General features: G+C 41.2%; 1 protein-coding gene across 3 annotated transcripts in view; it reads right to left on the reverse strand.

The window, feature by feature from the left end:
- Nucleotides 1-22,734, reverse strand: part of SNX16 (sorting nexin 16) — a 46,714-nt gene that overhangs the window by 8,293 nt on the left and 15,687 nt on the right. For 2 of the 3 annotated variants that reach the window (XR_005659942.1, XM_001507707.4), the window contains exons 3-5: nt 16,521-16,607; nt 8,459-8,607; nt 2,234-2,303 (exon numbers count right to left, since the gene is read on the reverse strand). Coding sequence is in view for 2 of the 3 variants with exons in the window: in XM_001507707.4 (XP_001507757.1) it covers nt 2,234-2,303; nt 8,459-8,607; nt 16,521-16,607 (306 nt within the window). In the remaining variant the exon portion in view is untranslated. The remainder of the gene's footprint in view (nt 1-2,233; nt 2,304-8,458; nt 8,608-16,520; nt 16,608-22,734) is intronic. The other variant, XM_029063064.1, reaches the window with a different exon arrangement.

A 22,734-nucleotide genomic window follows, 5' to 3' on the forward strand; every position in this document is an offset into this window, starting at 1 on the left:
TAAAGCACAGTAAGAGCTACAATCTTTATAATAGACAAAAAAGATAAAGATAGAGGCAGCATAGCCTAATGAAAAGAACATGAGTCTGGAGTTAGGAGATCAGGGTTCTAATCCCTGCTCTGTCACCAGTGTGCTGCGTTGCCATGGGTAAATCACTTCTCTCTGTTTCAGTTTTTTAATCTGTCAAATCCTCTTCCTCCCTCAGATTTTGAGCCCTGCGTGGGAAAGGAATGGTGTCTGATTTAACTGTTTTAGACCTACCCCAACACTCAGCAGAGCTTTGTGTTTAATAAATACCATAACACAACATCTCTGGAATCTGCTCTTTCCTCTTCATCCAAATGGCTACCACATTAATCCAAGCATTTATTTATTGTATCCTGCCTTGACCACTCTATCAGCCTCCTCACTGACCTTCCTGCCTCTTGTCTCATCTCTCCAGTCCAAACTTCACTTTGCTGCCCGGGTCATTTTTCTGAAAAACTGTTCAGTCGGTATCTCCCCACTCCTCAAAAATCTCCAGTGGCTTCCCATCCACCTCTGCATCAAATGGAAACTCTTTATTATCAGCTTTAAGGCACTCACTCGGCTCTCCCCCACCTACCTTATCTTGCTGATCTATTACAACACATTCCACACACTTCACTTCTCCAGTACCAAACTACTCACTGTACCTTGAGCTTTTCCTTCTCACTGCCAACTGTTGCCCACATCCTCCCTTGGACCTGGGACTGCCTCCCATTTCATATCTGACAGTCCACCACTCTCCCTACCTTCAGAGCCTTCCTAAAATCACATCTCCAAATCACCTCCCTTGACTGAGCCCTCTATTCTCCTACTCCCTCTCCCTTCTGCATCGCCTTTGCACTTGGATTTGTACCCCTTAAGCCCCTGATGTTCACACCATCTTCAACACTCATGTAACATATTCTTATACTCTGCCATTTTCCCTAACTGTAATTTATTCTGTTTTCCCCTCTATTCTATACGCTACCTGTGGGCAAGGATCATGTCTACCAACTTTATTGTACTCTCCCACGCGCTCAGTACAGTGCTCAGCACTCAACAGATACCATTGATTGAGAGAGCAGGAAGGAGGGAGAAGGGCTTTAAGGCCTTCAATCACTTCTTTCTCTACTTCGGCCTCATTGATACAGCCCCACCCCACAGTATTACGACTGGAGTGGGAAGGGAAGCTTCAGCAGGGGATGTACATAACTGTGAGCCGACCCCCCAGACTACAGTGTCCACTGGTGACTCCCACTCTTCTTAAAGTTGTGAGAAATATAGAAAATACACCAAGTAAGCTCAATTTTAAACTACAGAACAACAGACTATTAAAGTTATACAAACTGACCACGATACCTAGTGGACATTGGCAGAGTTTAGTAGAGGAATGAAAATACATTCACTGAATGTATTACCTTCCCAGTGTTAAATATTAGAAAAGACATCACACACTTGATGTTTGTGCCATTCTGGTGTGCAATTCATTCTGCAAATCATTTACTAAATATGCTTGGTGAATCTACTCAGTTGTTCCAAATAAGAGGTTTGCCACTTGGGATGTCATTTAAAATTTTTCTACCAAAATGTGAGTCACACCCTGCAAAAGGTGAATACACCAAAGCTCACCCCACCAATCTCTTCACAAAAACAACTTATTTGCTATTGTGCTCCAGACTCTATCATAATAAAGAAAATCCAACACATGAAAATAAAAGTTACTCTAAATATGAGGTATAATGTAAATGCAAGTTATTTAACCTTTTTCAAGAGTAAAGGTAGAGGGTGATGCCAAAATTAAGTCTTTTTCATTTTGTGACTATATTAATAGTCTAACAGTATACTTTTCACATTTATCTCTAGTTTCACATTCTCATCAACAATGGTATTCACGGAGCACTTGCTAATATGTAGAGCACTGTACTAAGCACTTGGGAGACTACAGTACCACAGAGTTGAAAGACATGACCCTTACCCACAAGAAACTTACAGAAATAGAGGGGGAGACAGAGATTAAAATAAATTACAGTTAGGGAAAATGGCAAAGTATAGGAATATGCATATAAATTTTGAGGGTGGGGTGAATATGGGCACAAATTTTCAATAACACAATATGCAAAGTCTCAAATCAACACTGTTTGGCAGGGATATTTTAAGCAACTCTAGAAACATGGGGATAATCGTCCTGTATTTGTTCTTTTTATGTGATATAAAATGAAGCACTTACCCTGCTCTCTTCTAGGCTATCAAATGGACCTGGTGGATCATCCAAACAAAGAAATTCTCTTACTGCAAGGCTTTAAAAAAAAAAAAAGACAAGTTGTGGTACAGATATGATCCAGACTACAAGAAAAAATCCATAAAGGACAATCAAATTCTTTTTGAAATAAACACAGTGAATGCTGATATTAGCCTGTCAAAATAAACAGTAGTAGTACAAGACCTAGTAGTCAGAGGGCCTGAGTTCTAATTCCAGTTCTACTACTTGCTTGTTGTTTGACTATGGGCAAGTCACTTGACTTTTTGTGCCTCAGTTTCCTCACCTGTACAGTAATAATAATAACAATGTTGGTATTTAAGTGCTTCCTATGTGCCAAGCACTAAGCGCTGGGGTTGATATAGGGTAATCAGGTTGTCCCATGTGAGGCCCACAGTCTTAATGCCCATTTTACAGATGAAGTAACTGAAGCACTGAGAAGTTAAGTGACTTGCCCAAAGTCATACAGTTGACAGGTGGCGGAGGCGGGATCAGAACCTATGACCTTTGACTCCTAAGGCCCTGCTCTTTCCACTGAGCCATGCTGCTTCTCTAAGGATTCAAAACGTGTCTTCCTTCCTACTGTGAGCCCTATTTTTTGTGAAAGGGGCTGTGTCTAATCTTCATATACTGTATCTACCCCAGCACTTAGTACAGTGCTTGGCATATAGTAATTTTGTTACCAAATTGTACATTCCAAGCTCTTAATACAGTGCTCTGCACATAATAAGCGCTCAATAAATATGACTGAATGAATAGTAAGTGCTTAACAAATACCATAATTATTATACTACTCACCCCAATATGAGGAAGCTTTAAATGAAAATATAGTTTTAAAACATTTTGTTATATCAGATTTATAAAAGGTAATGTTAGATAATTTTAAAGTTACCTGTAATTTAGATGATCTTAAATGATTAGAAGAAACCATGAGGCATAAATAGCTAATTGCATTTCAAAAGATAAGGTTAAGAATAATAACAAAAATAATAATAATAATGTTGGTATTTGTTAAGCGCTTACTATGTGCACAGCACTGTTCTAAGCGCTGGGGTAGATACAGGGTAATTAAGTTGTCCCATGTGAGGCTCACAGTTAATCCCCATTTTACAGATGAGGTAACTGAGGCACAGAGAAGTTAAGTGACTTGCCCACAGTCACACAGCTGACAAGTGGCAGAGCTGGGATTCGAACCCATGACCTCTGACTCCCAAGCCCGTGCTCTTTCCACTGAGCCACGCTGCTTATATAATAGTGGCATTTGCTAGTGCTTACTAGGTGCCAGGCACTGTTCTAAGCGCTGGTGCATACAAACAAATCGGATTGCATACAGTCACTGTCTCACAAGGGCCTCACCATCTTAATATCCACTTTACAGCTGAGGTAACTGAGGTACAGAAAAGTGAAACGACTTCCCCGAGGTCACAGAGCAGACAAATGGCAGAGCTGGGATTAAAGCACTGGATTGAGTTGGATTACCAAGAAAAATTGTTTAGGAGACCTGGTCATCAGAAGACTGTTGATGCAAAACCAGGGAAAGGTTTTCCAAACAATCTATCTGGATTTGAGATGTTTTATCAGAAGATAGTTTTGTGCATTTGTGTGGCGTCACACACAGAATGAATGCAATGTGAGTTTTCATGAACACACAGTTCTTTAAGCATTTGGATACACACTTCCACACCTGCCTCGGCCTCCATGCCCGATCGACTTACATACAAATATTTATACTTCGCTGCTTCCTCCTACCTGTATATTATTTTAGTGTCAGCCTCTTCTACTTGACTAAACTCCATAAGGGCAGAGTTCATGTTTACTAACTATTGTACTCTCCTAAGGGCTGAGAACAGTGCTCTGCACATAGTAAGCACTCACTAAATATGACTGACAATCATTCAATGACATGTACTGAGTGCTTTCTGTGGGCTTGGAGAATCCAATACAAGGGAGTCAGTAGTCATGTTCCCTGCCCACAGGGAGCTTACAGGTGAGGGGAAGACAGACATTTCAGTAACTTACAGATATGTACACAAATGCTATGGGGCTGAGGGTGGGGTGAATATCAAGTATTTAAATGGTACTGTTCCAAGTGCGAAGGGGATGCAGAAGGGAGTGGGAGTAAGGGAATTGAGGGTTTAGGCGGGGAAGACTTCTTGGAAGGAGATGTGATTTTAATAAGGCTTTGAAGGTGGGGAGAGTTTTGGTCTGTCATAGCTCACAGATTGCATAACTTGCTCAGAACTGATATAGAATATAACCCCCACGGTATAGGGAAGGCTGACTGTATTTACCCCAAATCTTTGCTGGCAATGAAATTAACCGCAGACAATGCAGCAGTAACACAACTTTGAACAATATAATCCTATTACAATCAAACTAGGTGGGGTCACTGACGGAGCGAGAACACCAAGATTCTTCAGGAGCCAAGAGCTTGTATTCTTCCTCCAACTGCAACAGTACCAATCCACAACACATTCATAGCCCCGGTGGCTCGGGGCAAACTCCCAGGAGGGGCACAGAGCAACTCCATCTATTTCAGAGCTCAGTGCCATTTTTATATTTGGAATATAAGGAGCGACTTGAGTACTCAGTAAGGACAATGGAAATTCTAAGGGGTGGGACCAACTATTTAAACACAGAGGGCTTGGAGGCGAAACAATGAGGAAAGGGAAAGCAACAGATAATGAAAAATGTGAAGAAATATAATCAGACAAGTTACTGATCCCAGGTACTTCTTTTTATCATGCTTTTTGCACTGCATCAAGTTACTGATCCCAGGTACTTCCTTTTATCATGCTTTTTGCACTGCATCTTAATCTAGTGGGGGAGGTGGACAATTAAATAAATAAATAAGGGAGACATAGTATAATCCCCTTATACAGCTGAATATAAAGTTCTGTGGGGTGCGATGCTTAGGGGGTACAGACTCAAGGACATAGGTGACACAATAAGGAAGGGGAATAGGAAAATGACAGTCTTATTTTGTGGTTATTTTGTGAATATCACTTATCCATGATTTACAATACTCTATCATCTTGCCCACTCCTACTTCACGTTGTTGCTCTCCTACTACAACTCAGCCCACATACATTGTTCCTCTAATGCCAACGTACTCACTGTACCTCAATCTCGTCTATCTCGTCACCGACTTCTTGTCCATGTCCTGCCTCTGGCCTGGAATGCCCTCCCTGTTCATACCACTATCACTTTCCCCACCTTCAAAGCCTTATTGAAGGCACTTCTCCACGAGGCTTTCACTGACTAAGCCCTCATTTCCTCTTTTCCCACTCTCTCCTGTGTCACCCTGACTTGCTCTTTATTCACCAACACGCCCCCAGCACTTATGTACATATCCGTACTTTATTTATATTAATGTCTCTCTCCTCCACTAGACTTTAAGCTCATTTGGGGCAGGGAATGCATCTTATAGTGCGCTGTAATCTTCCAAGCACTTAGTACTCTGCACCCAGTAAGTGCTCAAAAAATATGACTGATGTCCCTCTTGCCTAACATATAATTGAGTTTGCAATAAGAGATGATCATACCTCCAGCTCAAGCAATAACCATCTAACATTAAGAAAACAGAAGAGGTGCAGCAAGGAAAAGTATAGTCTACAAACAAATATCTAAGTGCTTGAAACCTTCCAAAACTATTTTTGGTGCTGTTAGAGAGCAGCTGCAGCACTTAGCGTAAGTGCTTGACATAGAGTAAGCCCTTTCAAATACCAGAAAAACAAAACAAAACAACAAAAGGCCAAAATCCTGACAGACCTCAACAGCTGACCTTCTCCAAAGGTATTGTGCTCAGGATCACGCCATCTCAAAGTTTCCCTTCTAACAGTACCACTCCAAGAATGATCACACATATAAATATGCCATTTTAGAAAGGAAAGAAGGGGGTAAAAAAAAGCCTGGAGGAAGAAAAATGCTATTATTTTCCTTCCATTTATATTCTCTTTTCCTACCTTTATTCCTCTACAGTCAGCAAAATTGGAGGCCACGGTGCTTTATAATAATAAATCAGCAGAAGCAAGATTCCCAGATCCTTTCAAAACCAAATTAATAACCACACCATCAAGCAAATTTTTCCTCTCTAAAACATCTTTCTTTCTGCACACATCTCTCCATTCCTCAAAAATAACAAATGGCTGATATTGCTCTGCATCAAGCAAAAATCTCTTGACCACTGCCTTTAAAGGACTCGATCAACTCTTTCTGCTATTTTTTCATTCTTCTCCCACTACACTCCAGCTCCCACTTTGTTCCTCTCAAGTTAACCGACTCAAATGTACCTGGTTCTCTTCTCTTCTGCCACTGACCTCTTGCGCATGCCCTCACTTCTCACCTCGAATTCATACCTTCCATTCAGGACCTATGGACTACAGCTCTTTCCATCTTCAGAACTCTTCTGAAATTTTTTTATGGCATTTGTTAAGTACTCACTATGTGCCATACACTGTTTCTAAGCATGATAGAAGTTAATCAAGTTGGCCACAGTCTGTGTCCCACACTGGGCTTCACAGTCATCTCCATTTTACAAATGAGGTAACTGAGGCACAGAGAAGTTAAGTGATACATAATAAATAAGTGGTGAAGCTGGGATTAAATCCCAGGTCTGTCAGATTCCCAGCCCATATTCTATCAGTTAGGTCATGCTGCTTCTCTTCAGTAGAAAATTTTCATGACTCTGCCTTTCATAACAAGTATTTTAATAGCCAGCCTCACTTACTTGCCACCTACCCAGTTCAAGAAACTTCAAAAGCATTACGCAAGTGTGTAAGTAAAGGGTGGAGGGGAAAGAGGTCAAGGGCATCAGAGCCCATCACAACCTGACGGGTTCAATTTGCTACTGGTCTGATTCTGGGCAGGTTATGCAATTCTGAAATCCCCTGGCTACTTTCTTCTAACACAGATGCTGGGAAAACAGCAGTGCGAAACTCACCATGACCAATGTTTTAATATCTGGCACACACATCTGTTAAGATTTATATGCCAGTTCTCAATTTCCTTACGTATTTCACTTTGCTCTCTTTTCTACTGTTTTTCAGAATTAGAAGTCTTTAATAATGAAAACATTCATACACTATTAGCCAAGCAAAGGTTGGAAAGTGCTTTAAAGAGGCATCAGAATAATGGGGAAAAGGGTAACAACAGGCTGGAAGACAGACGCTCTACAGTAACCTCTCCCTGCTCACAATTCATCACCAGTCAAACCCCAAGGTCTAGACCAAGGAAAAGTTTACCATGAATTGCCCTTATTCCCCAATATCTAGAGCAGTAGTTTCCCAAAAGGATGCTGTAGATTCTCTCCAACTGCAACTGTGAAAACAGTAACATATCCTTCTGGATGTGATGGGGTAAGAGCCTCAATATATCTGGGTTTATGCCCGATTCTCCAGAAAATGCCCAAGACATCAATTGTAGTCATGTCCTAGTGGTGGCTGGGAGAAGGACAGCACTGTTTCAAAGTCAGCAGAACAAATGACAATCAAACCTCAGCATCTTTTCCTATTCCCAATAGATGCCTGCAGGCACCCTTAACAATACAACCACCTCGAATGGTGGGAGTTGGCTGTTCTTTGGCTGCAAAAAGGGGTGCCCAAGTCCTGCCTGCCAATTTATGGCTGGCACTGCCTGTCCCACTAGCAAAATTAAGCATGTGCAGAGTTCTATGTCTTACAGATATTGTAAATAAAACAAAAAACAAAACAGTCACCCAGAAACTAAAATATAAAAGATCTATTCGTACATAAAGTATGGTTACCTCAGAGAAATCCCCCAAGACTGATTTTACAGCCATACTGCTTGAAATATCACTTGAAAAAATGGTTAAAGAAAGTAATTATACCTTAAGTACAGCAAGGTTCTTTAGGATTAAACTGGATGGGCAATTAGGTCTATATTTAGTAATATACTATAGAGTTAACAATTAAATAGAGAGCTGAGCTGAGACAGCTATAAATTCACTTTACCAACATTTTTAGACTGCCCCAAAGCAACACAAAATAATTAAATCCTTGAAAGCAACTAATTCCGTGAAATGAAGTTTCATTTCAATGGATGAATGACTAAATTTCATCAACTAAATTCCACACTATATTCATTTAATAAACATGTTAGTGATTCAGCTCAAAGACTAACTCCAGATACTGGAATAGCTTTACAAACTCTATTTTAGAAAATGAAGCAACATACCAGTTAGCAATGTCCTTGTGAGCTACCAAATTCTGCAGAAACGCTTGCAATCCCAATTGTCTGTCTTCTAAGAAGTCAGCGTTGTAGTTATCCTTGAACCAGCGCTTCGGGGGAAGGGCGAGTCGAAAGCCAGGAAACATTTCTTTTAACTGAAAGTACAGCAAAAATGATATTCTTAGGCTTACACAATCCTTCCAGTTTGGTAAAGAAACATAAGCCAAACTACCAAACACAGATCAATTCAAGAAACTCTTCCTCATTAAGGCTTGTCATGACTGTAAACTCCTTGTGGGCAGGAAATGTGAAGCAGTGTGGGCTACTGGATAGAGCATGAGCCTGGGAGTCAGAAGGACCTGGGTTCTAATCCCAGCTTCACCACAGGTTTGCTGTGTAATCCTAGGCAAGTCACTTAACTTCTCTGTGCCTCAGTTATTTCATCTGTAAAATGGGGATTAAGATTGTGAGGCCCAAGTGGGACAGGGACTATGTCCAACCCAATTTGATTGTTTCGACTCCAGGGCTTAGAACAGTGCCTGACATATAGTAAGAGCTTAACAAATACGATAATACTTATCACTTTTAAGCACTCAATCAGCTTGCCCCTTATTTTACCTCATTGATTTCCTACTACAGCCCAGCACTTCATTCCTCTAATGCCAACCTACTCAATGTACCTTGATGTCATTGATCTTGCTGCTGAGCCCTTGCCCATATCCCACCTCTGACCTGGAAGTAGCTCCCCCTTCATAGCTGACAAACTACCACTGTCCTCTCCTTCAAAGCTTTATTAAAAAATCACAGGACTTATGCACATATTTGTAATTTAATGTCTGCCTCTCTCTAGGCTATAAGCTCTTGGTGGGCAGGGAACATGCCTACCAACTGTTATAACATACTCTCCCAAGCACTTAATACAGTGTTCTGCACATAGAAAGCGCTCAAGAAATACCACTGATTGAGGAAACAAAGCTGCCTTAACATGGCAGCTACTTTAGAGAGAATTTAAGGAGAAAATGGAAAATTAATGTTATGAGTGAAAAGAGGGCATTTAAACCCTTTGAGGTAGATAAACAATAGAATGAACATGGACAAGACGATTTAAAAAAGGTTTAAACTGCTTTAAGTTTGACTTATTTTAAGTGGCTTACTCTGAATAGTATTACAGAGGCAAGCCTGAAATTAAGGCTTCAATTTCATTTTGGGTGTCTGATAACAGCATGAAGTACTTTTCTCTCACATTTACTATTCATCAAAATCCCTGAGCAGAATGGCACCCTAACAATTTCATCTAAGTGTATTAAAATAAAACAAAAAACAAATCTAGGCAGCTCCTAGAGCAGGAGGGAAATAGAGGGAGTAAGAGTAGTGGTCATCATTTCCTGGGTCAGTGCCAAGATGTTAAGTGCATATATTAACTTGGACACACTTCAAAGGCAGGAGTTGGAAACCAACCCACCAAAAGACTCAGGATCAAGAGGGTGGTTCCATTAGCTTTGTCTCCACAACAACAAAAAAACCAAACAAAAAACACTATGCAGGAAGAAGCTGGGAGTAACTGAGCCATCCTGGCCTTTTGCATCAGGAAGGAGCAGGGTGTGCGTATGTGCGTTCAGGTTCACACATTACAGATGGCAAAGTGAGCTCAAGCTATTCTGGTTCTTCCCTATCTCCTAGGTGGACCACCAGCCCATAGCAAGTCAAGTAGTGGCATTGCCTAGGCAGACCAGTCAGGTTTGGGTCATGGAAAGCCAAAAGGGTCTTCTTACTATGGGCACTAGATCTGAAAGCAGGTGAGTTATGCAGGAAGGAAACAACCAGGTTGTCAGTTCAGTTCTCTGTATCCCTCTTCCCGCTGTTCTCTCCCTATCTTCCCTATTCTCCTTTCCCCCATTAACAGGACAGGACAAATGCCAATCTTACCCAATGCCCCACCCCGACCTTGCCGAGCTTCTCCTGCTGGTGCAGAGGTAGAGAGCAGCTTTCCTCTGAATCAGCTTCTTGGAGCAGGCAGGAATTGGAGGAGGGGTGGGATTAGGAGCCTCTCCTCCACTTCGCTCTACCAGGTGCCCTTTCCCCTCCCAGATCGACAGCTCCGGCTGGATGAAAAAGCTGCAGAGCTCATGAAGCACCCTGGGTGGGCGGCGATTCCCCTCCATGCATCATAGGCAAGGGGCAGAAGCTCCCTCCCTGGGTTGATGAGGCAAGGATTCCCCGGTTATAGCTGTATGAGTTTGGGGGCTCCAAGGCAGGGGAATGCGTCCATGACTTTCTGGGAATTGAAGTAAGTCTGCTGTGGGAAGGGAATTTGTTGACCAAATCTGTTATATTGTACTCTCCCAATCATTCAGTACAGTGCTCTGCACACAGTTAGTGCTCAATAAATATGAATGATGAAACACAATTGAGCGGTGCCCACCAATTCTGCCTGGCAGAGGTCCTTAGGCAGAATGACTGGGGCTGACTCTCCCTCCCCGCCCCCTGGCCCCACTCATCCTTTTCTTCTTATCCCTTTCCCATCAACAACACCTGTCATTATGAAGCAACTGTACAGTGTAATGATACCATCATGTTGTGCCAGAAGCAGATTGAAGTACTGTCACGTGGCATGCATCAGGGTAATAATTTGGATGGCTCTATGTACCACTTGTTCATACATTTCAGTTTGTTTGAGCAGTTTCTCCTCTAAGGGAAAGGCCAGTACGGAAAGGCAGACTCGTGCCCATCTCCTTCCCTCTCCTACTCAGCTCCAACTCCATATGCTGCTCTACTCATTTCGCCTAAACAGGAAGTCATTAGGAATCACATACACGAAAACACTAAAAATCACATCTCCTTAGTAATATCACATTTTCTCCAAGAGGTAGTCCCTGACTAAGTCCGCATTCCCCTACTCCTTCTCCCTTTGTCGCTTATGCACTTGGATCTGTACCCTTTAAGCACTTAATAGTCACCCCATCGTCAGCTCCTTATATATATATATATTTACGTCTTATTTTAATGTCTTTCTCCCCCTTTGGACTGAAAGCTCCTTGTGGGCAAGGACCGTGCCTACCAACTCTATAGTGTATTGTACTCTCCCCAAGCGCTTACTACAGTACTCTGCATAAAGTAAGAATTCAAAAACTACAACTGATTGGTTGGAGTACTCACATCCCTCCAGGGAAATAGACACACACCCAGAAAAGCAACATTAATGAGCCCACTAAACAAAGACACACATGAAACCATACAGAACACACACATGAGACGTAAATACTTAAAACATGGACAGAAGTACTTGGGGATGCCCATAGAATTACACAGCAAGTTAGTCCCAGAATAGTAATAATAATAATAACGATGGTATTTGTTAAGCACTTACTATGTGCCAAGCACAGTTCTAAGCACTGGGGTAGATACAAGGTAATCAGGTTGTCCCACGTGGGGCTCACAGTCTTAATCCCCATTTTACAGATGAGGGAATTGAGGCACAGAGAAATTTAAGTGATTTGCCCAAAATCACACAGCAGACAAGGGGCAGAGCCGGGATTAGAAAACACATCCTTTGCTCCCAAGCCCGTGCTCTTTCCACTAAGCCACGCTGCTAAGCCCAAACATCAAGGGAACCATGAGGTCAGGGAAGAAGAAACAAAGGAAGGAAAAACAGAGTTGAGTGGAAAGGTGCAAACAGAAAGGAGGGAATGGAAAAGAAAGGTGTACAAAGGAGGAGGGTAGGGAAGAAAATGCCCAAATCCCATCATCTGAGGTCTCAGGTATATTATGGTGGAGGTGCTGATGTACAGGGATGTTAGAAACATCCCTTCCCTGTAGAATGCACACACTACCACGGAATAGCAACAAACAAAAATAGCAACAAACAAAAATAGCTCACTAAAAGGTTGTGCAAAAAAACAGATCAATTATACCCTCATATAAATATTGCACCATCTTAAATTGCATCTTTTTTTTTCTTGTGCTCATCTAATCCCAGATGGGATCTGGTCAATGATAAATGTTTCTTTGGCAGCTTCCGTTGCTAGCTCTTGTAAGTATATCTAAGTGGGCAGTGAATGTGAAAACACCATCACAAAATTGGCTTCCATCTCAGAGTAGAGAGAGCATTTCTTCTGTATCATCTGTCAGGGTCATTTGGAAACTACAAGAGAAGTTGTTGATCACTTAAAACCACTATTGCTAATTGACTGCCAGTCAAGGGGAAGACCCCTTAATTCTGGGAAAAGACATCATTTATTGTTGTTTAAAGTGGTCTTTTATTATTACTGCATCATTTTATGGAATAGCCTATAGTCCGGTGAAAGCCTTGAGCAACTCAATGTGTTAGTGTTTTTGCATTCAATAACTGCTATTGATGACAAGGAATATTCATTATCATAAGATGTTGTTCATGCTGAAAATAACAGTTAAGTTCAAGAAGGGTTTGGATACATTTCTTGATGAGTGAATCATAAGGAATGACTAGGAGCAAAATTAGGGATGTAGAGGTAGAACTTAAAGGCATTAACAGAGGGGGCACCCTTACATTTTAGGATGGGTATCAAGAAGGATTAGTCGTTTTATGATAACCTCTAATCTAGCCATAAGGACAGAAGGGGATTTATGTAACAACATTTAATAGAAATTACCTTTCTGGTTTTTAAAATTGTTTATATTTATCAATTTCTATAATACAGAAACACTTCCCTGTAGAGGGCAATCTTTAAAATTTCCCTGAAAAAGAGTTTGTATTTTGTAGTTTAATATTTACATAGCCAAAAAAGTTGCTGTTCTTTGACTTCATAGAGGTAAAGTTTACTTCATAGAAGTAAAGTTACTTTACTCTTTAGTTTGTCGCTACTAAAAGATATGAATAAAGCAAAGTTTAGAGATCAAAATATTATAGAATTTGAATCTTTTAAAATAATTCCAAATTAATCTTTTAACTAATCTTATTTGCCAAATGAATAAGGATGTATACTGGCTATTTGTAAAGCTTAGATTACTCCTTTTATTTGGCCACTTCATTTCACTGGCAATGAAAGAGATGTGGAAAGTAAAGGTACTTTTTTTTTTTTAACATTTCTATTAGGGGTAGATTTAGTTCTTTGATAGCACAGGCTAATTTAGATAGAGCAGCCTATCTGCATGTATTTTTATGCCTGCCTCCCCCTTTAGCATGTACATTCCTGTATTTTTTTATACTTTGCTAAAAGTACTAATGGTGCTAAATAAATACGATTACTACAACTACTAATACAATGTCAGTACAAAACTACCAAATGTTCTTCCTAAAGTATGAATTGATGGATAGAATGTGAGCTCTACTGGTACATGTACTATTAAGCATCACCAAAAATTGTTGTGCGCAATACTGTTTACTGAGCGTATACGCACATAGCTTCAAACTAGTATGCGGCTGTTATGTTTCCTAGCCTCTCCCTTGGCCTTACAAAACTGCATTAGCCTTACTAAACGGTACCATATTTTGTGTAACGTTTGCATTTTTCTAAATTTACACTGCTGTGTTTCATGTAGTATATTAATTCAAATAATTGTACAGGAATTTGTAACAAAAGCCTCAGCTATAAGGGTGTCTTTGAGCCATCGTCCTTTAATGAATTCCCCTCAAATCAATGGTTATTACAACACAGTGTTCTTTAGTGCCCTATACACATTAAATGCTCAAAAAGTATCACTGATTGATTTAGGGACACAACTTTGGCAACTATAATAGAAATAGATATATTTCTATTTTAGAATGACTAGATATTTGTATTTCCTCTGATATTTTAAAAAGACAAATTTGAGTACGAAACTCTTGATTCAGAAAGAACTGGTCTAAAGCCTACTGCTATTTCAAAGCCCCCCTAAATGATTACTGCATATTAACAATCTTTCACACCCTTTTTGCTTTTAGATTGCATAGGACTTTGAATGCATTTTTTGCTTTCTAAAAGAGAAAGAATTACTGGAGGAAGTATAATCAATCTATTGAATTTACTGAGTGCCTACTGTGTTAAGGCTATGATGACGATGAAGAACCTTCAAAGAAGAAATGATTCTAGGGCTAATGGCTTGCTCAGTGCCAATCGCACTCTCTCTGCCCAGCCAGTCATGTTCCCACTGGGGCACTGTTGGATTCAGAAGCAGAAACTTTATGAGACTGGTGTTGGGGGCTAAGAAGCTCCAAACCAGGACCAGAAGTAGCCATCAGATATTCAGGGTAACCCAGCAAAAAAGCAGGGGTTAGAAACTCAGCCAGGATTCTTTTCATAACTTTGCAAGGCCCCAGTAATCATGGCTGAACCAGATTCCCAAACTTAAAGATTTAATCAAAATTACAAATTGGAAAGTATAGTGAGAGACTGATGTTTACAAAATGATGCTTAAAGCTGCAAACACCAAACCTGATTTTCGATTACCAAAATCCACTCCCCATGTGCTTGGTCACAGGGGTGCTTTTCAGGCTTTCTGCTTGGAGAAGAGAATGGAAAAAGGGTTGAAGACTGAATTAGCTTCACATTACTTCACCCAGACTTCCCTTTAAGAAAATGATCCTGACTACATGGAATTCTTCTTCTGGTGTGGTCCAAATGAGGGGGAATTTTTTTTTTTAAAAAAAAGATTGGGCAAAGCGCAGTAAACAAACACTGAGGCTTTTCTGAGAGTTCTCTATGAGAACTCTGCCTAGGGAGAGTAGAGCTCTTTCTCTATTAATCAGAGAGGCAAACACTTTCTAGAATGATCCAGTGAATTCCGGAAGATGAAGGTGAAACCAGCCCTTCTGTACCCAGGTTTTGTAGTTTTTCTAGTCCTCTCCTTTCCTGCAGTTCTCTCATTTGTCTTTAATAATAATAATAATGTTAAGCGCTTACTATGTGCAGAGCACTGTTCTAAGCGCTGGGGTAGATACAGGGTAATCAGTTTGTCCCACGTAAGGCTCACACTTAATCCCCATTTTACAGATGAGGTCACTGAGGCACAGAGAAGTTAAGTGACTTGCCTACAGTCACACAGCTGACAAGCGGCAGAACCGGAATTCGAACCCATGGCCTCTGACTCCCAAGCCCGGGCTGTTTCCACTGAGCCATGCTGCTTCTAGGCCCTTTTAAAAAGTTATTAATGTACACTACCTCAGCTGTGACCTTACTGTCTAACAAACACACATGTAGCATATTATTCTAATATTGGTTCTCATCCCAGCTCTGCCAATGGTCTGCTGTGTGACCTTTAACAAATCATTTCACTTCTCTGGGCCTCAGTTCCCTCATCTGTACAGTGGGGATTAAGACTGTGAGCTCCACATGGGACAACCTGATTCCCATGTATCTACCCCAGTGCTTAGAAGAGTGCTTGGCACATACTAAGCGCTTAACAAATACCATCATTATAATTATTATTATAATGCTAAGGGCATGGATGGTCTTTGCCCACGTCAGCCAGTTACATGTAGAACCGGGACCAGAACTCAGGCTTCCCAATTTGCAGGGCAGTGCTCTATCACTTAGGAGAGAGTATCAAGAGGTTACTAGAAATGATCGCTATCCTCGAAGAGCTTACAAACAGGTTGATTGATGGATACCAAAGATGACTGGGGGTGGCAAAACTTCGGCATGAGGACAGACTGTAAAAGTTAACCCTCTTGATTCTGGAAAGTTAAGGCTAAATTTGGACATGACTGAAGTCTACAAAGTTATGAAGGATATATACAGGATGAACCCATAACTGTTGCTACTAAATCCTACAACAGGGCAAAGGGGCAATCATTAAAACTTGAGGGGTAAGTTACAACACATAAAGGGGTGGCAGGGGAAGATATTTCATCTAGTGGATTGTAAATATATGGAAATCATTAAATAGTAAGCATTTCAAAAAGAAACCGGGTATCAGAGTTGTTACTCTGAATATGATCTATGTTATTTAACTCAGTCCAAAGCAAAACCTCTTACCCATCATCAACTACATTCCAGCAACAGCTAATTTGAATTTAATCATCAACATACAGGGCAAAATGAGTCAGAAAAAAGATAAATGAAGGGTTAAGAATAACTTAAGCAATTAAAATTCTTTAGGTCAAATACTATACCTTATCATTAAGTCTAGAGAAGTCTGTATACCTTCTGAAAACTACCCAACTCTCTTCAGGACTTTTTCTTACCAGCACTTTGTAAACCTGCACACAAAAAAGAAAAATCCCCCCCCACCAAAAATTGTTTAGGGTTAGACAGTTAGTTTCAGTAATAAAGAAAATCTTTCAAATCTATATAAAAGGACAATCAATATCCTTTTTCTCTTCCTTGCTTTTGTTCTTTTTTCCAACATATTCTATTCCAACTTTTTCTGTACTTTTCCAAGCGCTTAGTATAGGGCTCTGCAGAGTAAGCATTTTTAAATACCAATGATTGACTGATCTTGAGCACACTGCATCCATCTGTGACTAAATCTTTTGACTGCATTTTCTCCTTCAAGGGAGAGGTGGGTTGGAGGGGCAGAAGGGCAGTCTCGATTTGTTCTGCAGAACACCCATCTGGATTCCTGCTTGGGAGCTACACAGCTGTCCATTTATGTTTTGCTTGCATCTGTCAAGGATCTGTACAACTATAATTTTTTTTTTTTGGTGAGAATGCGTTTTGGGAATAAGACTTGACACACGGCATTATTCCACAGTTCCATTACGTCATTTTCTCTTCCTTGGTCTGTCATGTCAACTAATATTCTAATCTGTTACTAATGGCAAAGCATGGTGTCTCAACACTGGCAAAGTTACGAATGAGTGGTTGACAACAGAGCAGAGTGCATGCTCTCTCTAATCCAACGAAACTGCTATGGTGCTAAGTTTGGACTCAGGGTGGTAAAACTGTTTATGACCATATTGTTCAAAGATCATTATGGCTAGGGTGGAGGGCGACATAGGAGGTGGTGAACAATCGTATTTATTGAGCGCTTTCTGTGTAAGCTTGGGAGAGTACCACACAACAACATAACAGATTCCCTGCCTACAAAGAGGGGGAGATGGACATTAATATAAATAAATTAGGGATATGTACATAAGTGCCGTGGGCATGGTGAATAAAGGGAACCAGGTCAGGATGATGCAGAAGGGAGCGGGAGAAGAGGAAATGAAGGCTTAGTCGGGAAAGGCCTCTTGGAGGAGATGTGCCTTCAGTAAGGCTTTGAGGATGGGGAGAGTAATAGTCTATCGGATATGAAGAGGGAGGGTGCTCCAGGCCAAAAGCAGGACGTGGCTGAGAGGTCGGTGGCAAGATAGACGAGATCATGGTACAGTGAGTAAGCTGGCATTAGAGGAGCGAAGTGTGAGGGCTGGGGTAGCAGCAGTAGGAGAGTAGTGAGATGATGTAGGAGGGGGGCAAGGTGATTGAGTGCTTTAAAGCTGATAATAAGGAGTTTCCGTTTGGTGCGGAGGAGGATGAGCAACACTACTGGAAGTTCTTAAATTCTTTGGGAGTGGGGAAACATGAACTAAATAATTGATTTGGTTCCAAATGCTTTGCTGCCAAATAGCCAAACATACTGCTCAAGAGGCTAAAACATGAATTAAAAGGTCTTGAGTATAATGTCAAAAACAAAATTTAAAATAATCCTCAAAGAATTCCCTCCGCCCTTTTAAATGAGGAAAAGATTTCTGAATTAGGCTACTCAGTTGAGGAAACAGCATGGCCTAGTGGAAAGAGCATGGGCCTGGGGTCTGAGGACCTGGGTTCGAATTCTAACTCCATCAGTTGTCGGCTGTGTGACCTTGGGTAAGTCACTTATCTGTGCCTCAGTTACCTCATTTGTAAAAATGGGGATTTAGACTGTGGGTTCCATCATAGACTGTGTCCAACCTGATTATCTTGATTCTCCACCAGCCCTTAGTATAGTGCCTAGCACACAGTAAGTGCATTAAACAAATGCCATTTAAAAAAAGGTAACAAGATTTCCTTCTCTGCCTGGAGAACATGAGAAGTGTGTTTCATAGATAAATTATTAGTGAAGCTCATTTCTAAAATCATTTTTTCCAGTAGGTTTTTATGTTAATTAAAAGAACCACTGGAAAGTTTTTCATGTATTGGTCTGAAAAACATAAATCACAGGATTTGGGGCATATTCTCATTTGTAACTTTTTCATCTTTCTGAAGTCAGCACAACTATGCAAGACTGACCAATTTCCTAAAATGAAAACTGAGCAAAAGACATCTTATCTTTTGAGATTTTCTTGAACAAAATTACAAAAGCATAAAAACTATGTCTATATTCTGAAATGAAGCAGTGATTTCATCACTAGCCTTTTAATACTGATTCTAATCCATCACAATCTATTACTAAATAATTCCAAAAAACTTCCCCCCAAAACAGCATGCTAGCATCAGGTATGGGGAAAATAGAGTTAAATAAAAAGAATTCAGGAATTCAAGCTAGAATATTTAGCTTTTTTTTTTTTTTAAAAAAAGGAGTTTACTAAAATTTTCAAAAATAAATTGTTTCCACATGCAAACTGTACCATATTTTCAGTACTGGATAATTGCACATGAATAAGAACAACTATGGCAAGAAGAATGGGAACTCATTGGTTGAAGACAGGTTTAGGGGTAAGGGGGAAAAGGAGTAGAAGGAAAAGGTGGAGAGTCTAATGCCTTGGAGAAAGGAGGTGCTAGGAAGAATAATAATAATAATGTTGGTATTTGTTAAGCGCTTACTATGTGCAGAGCACTGTTCTAAGCGCTGGGGTAAACACAGGGGAATCAGGTTGTCCCACGTGGGGCTCACAGTCTTAATCCCCATTTTACAGATGTGGGAACTGAGGCACAGAGAAGTTAAGTGACGTGCCCACAGTCACACAGCTGACAAGTGGCAGAGCTGGGATTCGAACTCATGAGCCCTGACTCCAAAGCCCGTGCTCTTTCCACTGTGCCACGCTGCTTCTCTAAAGAGTGGGGCGGCAGGTAGATGTACAGGTGAGAGAAAAGAGTCAGATTGTGGATCTGGGAAAGAGTGTGTGTGAGATAAAAAATAAGATATGCTCAGAGGAAACACAGGGCTAGGAAGACTGGGTTTAGAGGGAGGTGGGAAAGAGACAGAATTCAACGAATCAAAAAATAAATTTTGGATTTGTTACTGTGCATATGTACCCAACTTCAAAAGTAATTTTTTGGATTGAAAATGCATATTATGTTCAGAGAATTATGGTATAAAAAAAATCAACTTCACACATACACTCTATTACTTCTTGAAAACTATTTGCACAATTAACTAACCTTAAAGACATGATGACCCATTTCTAGTGCCCAAGAATTCAAGCTTGCCATTTTCAGCTTTAGACCTCAAGGCCTTTAAATAAATATAAAACTCTATTGTTTTCCTTTTGCTATTCTTACTGATTTGTACCACTGACTAACTCTCAGCTTTGGTCATTATCCTTTTTAGGAATAATAACAAAAATTGTAGTAGTTATTAAGTCTATTATGTGCTGAGTATTGTAAAATAGGAAACTGAACCAGAGAGAGGTTAAATGACTTGTCCAAGGTTACAAAGCAGACAAATGGCACAGCTGGGATTAGAACCCAGGTCCTTTGACTTCCCCCAAGCTTGTGCTCTTTCTACTAGGCCATGGTGCTCTCTTAACTGGTAACTGGATTCACCTATAGTTACTGTGGCCTTAACACAGCTATTAACTAAGATCTGGCTGAAGTGTCTCATCATGCAACTTCCTTGGAATGCCGTAAACATCGGATGGGTAACTTTGGTCATATATGGCATTAGACAGCTAAATGGCCCCAATCTCAATCCTAAAAAGTAAAAGCTTCTGAGTCTAACATTCTACCTATCTCCCTGAAAAAGGGAGTTAGGGCCTGGTGTGGTTTGGAAACCTCTGGCCTGACTAGATCTGTGGACCTCCATCCCAGACCACGCCTGGTCAAAGTGGAATCTCAGACCACAAGTGAGCCAGGGTAGATCTGAAAGTGGTTGGGCCTTAATTCTGGAGAGATTGGGATGCTGCCACACGTGTGGTTGTCCGTAGGAACTAGAAGCCCAAGGGGACAATCAAATATGGGCGGCAGTGCCCTTTACAAGGGTGGCTCAAAATCTCTGGGACGGGCAGGCTGGAGTCAGCCTATGCAGAGATGAAGGCACTATAATAGCAATAATATTCCACTTTTTAAGGTTAGGCCACTGAGCCCAACTGCTTCCTGAGAACTATTTTAGGCTCTGTGGGGAATTACAAAGGAAGGAAAAGACCAGGCCTCTGCCTTTGAGGAACACACAAACCATCATAAAGTGACAGAGAATCATTTGATAGCTTTCTCCAGATGGGAGCTCCCTGTGGGGCAGGGACTGCATCAGACCTGATTTATCCTGCATTCACCCCAGAGCTCAGTACAGTGCTTGGCACCTAGTCAGCACTTAACAAATACCACCATTATTATTTTTCAATCTGTGGGCTCTCCCGACTGCCCTGCCATCCATCAGCAAAAAGGAAAATAACTCAGACTTCATTTCCCTCAGCAGCTTTTACAGCCTGGGAGGTAACGTGGGGAATAAGTACAGGATGGGGAGGATGTCGGCTCCCGCCATTTGCAAAGAGCACAAGTTGTCGCTGCCCCCCACATTGCTGCAGCTCCACATTCTGCAGTCCTTGTGAAATTTTCCTACAGCTTTCAACTGAAAAATACTGCTCGGTATTGCAATAATGATTTCATCTGCCCGACCATTAAAATAAATAAATAATCAGAGTTCTTCTAAACACGGTAGAAAACCTTTAGGATAATATTAACCAAAAAGGGATTTTTGATGGAGCATACATTAACAATAGTGAACTTGTCAGCCCCCTGAATATTTTCTGGGTCACTGTCTTCCAGAATTAATGATAAAAGAACTAATGATGCTTGCAAGTGCCTTGAAAGACTCTTTTGTTCTACCTAAGGGGAAGGGAATTATTTTGGCCGCTGGCCAATTGCCACATTTTGTAAGTGGCCCCACAGGCCTGGCAATACTGAAAGGAACACAGGGGAGGGACCTGAACTCTGGAAATGTTGCCACTTGGGCTGCGATAGCTCCCTTCTGACTTGGAACCATACAGGGGTGCAGTTACTAACCACCACCACCCCATGCTGCTGCCTTGGAAATGCAGCAAGGTAGGAGTCAACGTAGGTGGAATTTGCTGGCTCGGCTGAGAGTCAGCCTGATTCCGACCCGTGGATTTGCCCTTTCCTGTTCTATATACATACGTGATTATCTCAAGAGATGGCATACAACACGGACAAAACCTCAACATCGCAATAATCTTAAATACTGAGACACATCGACTCTTGCCGTCGACCCCTGGGCCACGTCCTCCCGCGGTCCTGGAATGCCCTCCCTCCTCACCTCCGCCAGGCTAATTCTCTTCCCCTCTTCAAAACCCTACTTAAAACTCACCTCCTCCAAGAGGCCTTCCCAGACTGAGCTCCCCTTCTCTCCCTACTCCCTCTACCGCCCCCCCTTCACCTCTCCGCAGCTTAACCCTCTTGTCCCCCCATCTCCCTCTGCTCCTCCCCCTCTCCTTTCCCATCCCCTCAGCACTGTAGTCGTCTGCTCAACTGTATATATTTACATTACCCTATTTATTTTGTTAATGAAATGTACATCGCCTCGATTCTATTTAGTTGCCATTGTTTTTATGAGATGCTCTTCCCCTTGACGCTGTTTATTGCCATTGTTCTTGTCTGTCCGTCTCCCCCGATTAGACTGTAAGCCCGTCAAAGGGCAGGGACTGTCTCTATCTGTTGCCGACTTGTTCATTCCAAGCGCTTAGTACAGTGCTGTAAGCCCATCAAACGGCAGGGACTGTCTCTATCTGTTGCCGACCTGTTCATCCCAAGCGCTTAGTACAGTGCTCTGCACATAGTAAGCACTCAATAAATACTATTGAATGAATGCTCTGCACATAGTAAGTGCTCAATAAATACTACTGAATGAATACACAGTATGCTTCCTAGATCAGCATAGCATTTCTGAAATGCATATTCTTAATGAAATGAGGAGCAGTGTATCAAACAATCGTATTTAGTGAGCACTTACTGTGTGCAGAGCACTGTTTTAAGCATTTGGGAGAGTACAACACCAGGGAATTTATAATCATGTTCCCTGCCCATAATGAGCTTACACTCTGGGGGGGGGGGCAGACATTAAAATCAATTACAGCTATGTTCATAAGTGCTATGGGGCTGAGGGTGAGGTGAATACAGGGTACAAGCCCGAGGGCAAGGGTGACACAGAAGGGATAAGGAGTAGGTGGAATGAGAGCTTAGTAGGGGAAGGAC

The sequence above is a fragment of the Ornithorhynchus anatinus genome, chromosome 4, assembly GCF_004115215.2.
Source record: "Ornithorhynchus anatinus isolate Pmale09 chromosome 4, mOrnAna1.pri.v4, whole genome shotgun sequence".
Taxonomy (NCBI): domain Eukaryota; kingdom Metazoa; phylum Chordata; class Mammalia; order Monotremata; family Ornithorhynchidae; genus Ornithorhynchus; species Ornithorhynchus anatinus.